Raw genomic sequence first — 3,509 nt, 5'->3', positions numbered from 1 at the left:
TATTGATGTGCATCTGGAAGGCCCTGGTCACATGTTCGATCCTCGTCACTTTTCGTTTTTAATTCACATATGGGTCCAAATTTGTTCCATGACAGGTGGTCCCCTAGGTGTGTAGTTTGTAGCACTTTAATTTCTGGGTCGAAATTTGTTCATTACAGGTGAACTCCTGGTGTGTAGCTTGTTGCTTATTTGTAATTATTAAAGAAAACACCAGAGTTTTTTGCAAAAATACCATGGTGCGCCATGGAAGGTGAGAAAGGGCGTGCGAGGGAGCGGTGACCAAGCCAGAGGGAAATCAATTGGGGGAGGGGCGGGGGTTGCAACGGTGTTTGGAGTAGTTGTTGTCCAAATGCTGCAAAAATATAATCTAAACCAACCGGAATAAATGCCTTCACAAGTTAATCCAAGGGTGGAGTCCCCCTTGCAATGTAAATAGCTCCGGCTCTTCGAGGGATGGGGAGGTAGCTTCAATATGTGAAGAGACGGCGTGAGAAAGCGAGGTCAATCGAGACATAAATAGATAGAGAGACTAAATGAGTGTGGCTCGACATTCGTTAAATATATATATATATATATATATATATATATATATATATATATATATATATGGTAGCACTATTAAGAATAACTATTTGGATTACGATCGGCTCTATATATAGGCTTCCACAGATGTTCCCGAACTAATAACACACAGAAAAAAAAAGAGCCTGCCCACGACACCCTACGACCACGTACCGCTCGTCCTCCCACCTTCCCCGATTCCCAACCAGCCTGGATCCCATCGTCGGTGACCTCCGCCGTCGCGCGCCTGGCTTATACTCCTTCCACTCCTTGCCCGTGTCCGGCGCCCGCCGCCGACCGTCCCATGGCGCCGCTACCGTGGCCACCCTCTTCTCCTCCCGCCCCACCGCGTGATGACGCCCTGGCCACTCCTTGCCGTCTCAATGAGTAGCCATCATTCCCCAGGACGGTTCCGACACCCAGCGCCATCGCCGGCCGTGGATCCCGCTGGCCATGGATCTTGGGCGCCGCCGCAAGCTCTGATCCCGCCGGCCGCCGTCGGGATCCCCGACTGAAGATGAGTAACCCCGCTGCCCCCTCACGGAGCCTCCTCCCTGTGGGGACCCACGCCACCAGGCCTCCTGCCGCCGGCCCCCATGGCCCAACACGCTTCCCGCCGCGGCTCCCCGCCGCGCCTCCGGCCGCCCGCCACCTGTTCCAACGCGCCTTCCGGTGCCCTCCCATGCCCGACGACCCTCCAGCGGCCGGACCTCCACACTAGCCCCCTGCGAGAAGTTCGCATTGGATCCCGCCTCTCCTCTCGTGCGTCGCTAGTAGGCCGGCATCCTTGCACGACACCGCTGTCGAAGACTAATCCTGGCAGCAGCAGTAAGTTCGCGTTGGATCCCGCCTTTCCTCTTGTGCGTCACCACGATGACCACTCCTCTCGTGCTGTCGGCGACCTGCCAAAGCCTAAGCGGCGACCTGCCCGAGGCCTAAGCACGAACTTCATGCTTGAATCTTCTCCAAATTGATGTTGTCTGCAACGGGAGGGGCAAGCCTGTAGTCCAGCACTATGATGGGAGGAACTGCTTCTACTTTTCTTCTTACATCTTGATGCCATGTCTTGATTTTCAGAGGTAGCTTTTGGTTTGTACCAACCATTTAAGATGGTATCTCATTTGAATGTTGTATGCATGCAGGCCAGCGCTCTCTGTGGCACCGCGGAGCCGTTTGCCTGGCGGGTCGAGAAGGTCGTCAAGGGACCGTTCGAGGTCGCCGGCCACAAGGATTGACGAAGTACGAGACGGAGGTAGCAGGGACAGGAAGCACGACTAAAAATGAGAGTGATGATGAAATACGGTGTACGCTGCACCTTGGTTTCTATTTCTACTGGAGGCTAGAGATAAGCACATTTGTCTATTTATCAGAGGGGATTTGCCTAACATTTCCTAGGTTTGGTAGTGTTGTGTCCCGTGTCATCCATGTACAGTCAAGGCATAGTTTATGTTTTTACGGTTTCTTGTTACTGAAACATATGTAATGGCACCCATTCTTGTTACTGAAACGTACGTAATGGTACCCAGAAATTTGAATTCGTGTCGTTGATTTGTTAGAAAAATGCTAGGGGAAGAGGACAAGAAGGCGACATGATACTACACCTTTTTGTATGGTGCCACACATTGTTTAGAGAGGTCTTGGGGCCTGAACCCACAACTCCGTATGCACATCCATTTTGGAGAAACTTTTGTGTAGAATGATGAAATTTACAGAACAAAAACTGCTTTTACATATCCAGAAAAACGACAACAAAAAAAACAAACCAACAGAAGTTTACAAAAAAGAAACTACAAAAGTACACTAGAAGTTTAGGATGGCACATGGAGATTCCGGACCCCAAAAAAAGAAGTTCAAAAAGAGAAAATGGGAGGTTCACGAGCAAAAAAATGTGAAGTAAATGAAATCGAAAAAATGACGGACATGTAAATTACAGAACTATGATTTTTCTATTGCTAAAAGAAATAAATCAAGAAGGCCAAATTACCAAAATAGAGCAGTTCGATATTTGTCATAAACTCAGATTTTCCTTGTTACTAAAGAATAAAATCGAGAATTTCAAATTAAAATAACGGAGTAGTTCGATGTACACGGAACACTCAAAATCTTTCCTTTTTTCTAGGAAAAATGAAAGATATGAAGTTTAATTTTGAAAAAAAATGTTTGCTAATCTAGAAACCATAACTTTCTATAAGAAGTTCAAATCAAAATAATAGTGAAGTTCAAAGTTTTATAAAATATTTATAAATGATTACAAAAAAAGTCATGTTTTTCCCTCCTTAGTAAAAAATAAAATGAAGAAGTTAAAATTAAAATAATAGGAACCACTAAAAAAGTTTTAAAAAAGAATTCTCCAATGTTTTAGAAAGCTAGAAGCTCAAACAAAAATAACGAAATTGTTCGATGTTTATTAAGAAACCTTGGATTTTACCATGTTTATAAAACTCAAACATCCCCCGTTTTTAAAAGAATCAACTTTGAAGTTCAAATTTTAAAAATAATCAAATTTAATATTTATTTAAAAATTGAAAACAATTCTTTACTCCAAAAATAAAAATGTGAAGTTCAAATTAAAATAACACGGAAGTTCAAAGTACATTAAACCCTAGGATTTACATGTTCAAAGAACGTCATTTTTGGCATTTTTGAAAACTCAAATGTTCATCGTTACTAGAGAATAAAACCAAGAACTTCAAATTAAAATAATGGAGCAACTAGATGTATACAAAAAGCTCAGATTCTTCTTGTTTCTAGAAAAAATATATTTAATTCAATTAAAAAAATTGTTCGATGTTTTCTTAGAAAAATCAATATTTTTCCTCTATCATAATATAACTAAGAGGTTCAAATGAAAATAATAGACAAGTGCTTAGTTTACAAAAAAAACTCAGATTTACATGTTAAAAACATCGATACCATTTTTGGCATTTTAAAAACTACTCATAAATGGT

At 42.7% G+C, this 3,509-nt stretch overlaps 1 protein-coding gene across 1 annotated transcript; it reads left to right on the top strand.

Moving 5' to 3' along the window:
• Positions 1–677: 677 nt before the first annotated feature.
• On the top strand, positions 678–2,090 carry LOC125541476 (uncharacterized). Its single transcript, XM_048704882.2, has 2 exons — positions 678–1,389; positions 1,704–2,090. Exons 1-2 carry the CDS (start codon positions 1,158–1,160, stop codon positions 2,042–2,044), a joined length of 573 nt encoding a protein of 190 aa, XP_048560839.1. The 5' UTR covers positions 678–1,157; the 3' UTR covers positions 2,045–2,090.
• Positions 2,091–3,509: the final 1,419 nt, after the last annotated feature.

Source organism: Triticum urartu, chromosome 2A, assembly GCF_056163025.1.
Source record: "Triticum urartu cultivar PI428250 chromosome 2A, HENAU_Tu73, whole genome shotgun sequence".
In the NCBI taxonomy this organism is placed as follows: domain Eukaryota; kingdom Viridiplantae; phylum Streptophyta; class Magnoliopsida; order Poales; family Poaceae; genus Triticum; species Triticum urartu.
The sequence above is the reverse complement of the archived record's forward strand: the minus strand, read 5'-3'. Positions and strand labels throughout refer to the sequence as shown.

What these genes read in the sequence shown, in the direction of transcription:
- LOC125541476 (XM_048704882.2), top strand. Translation starts at nt 1,158, where the DNA reads ATGGCCCAACACGCTTCCCGCCGCGGCTCCCCGCCGCGCCTCCGGCCG. An exon ending in GACTAATCCTGGCAGCAGCA is followed by an intron (nt 1,390 to 1,703) that starts GTAAGTTCGCGT and finishes GTATGCATGCAG; the next exon opens with GCCAGCGCTCTCTGTGGCAC.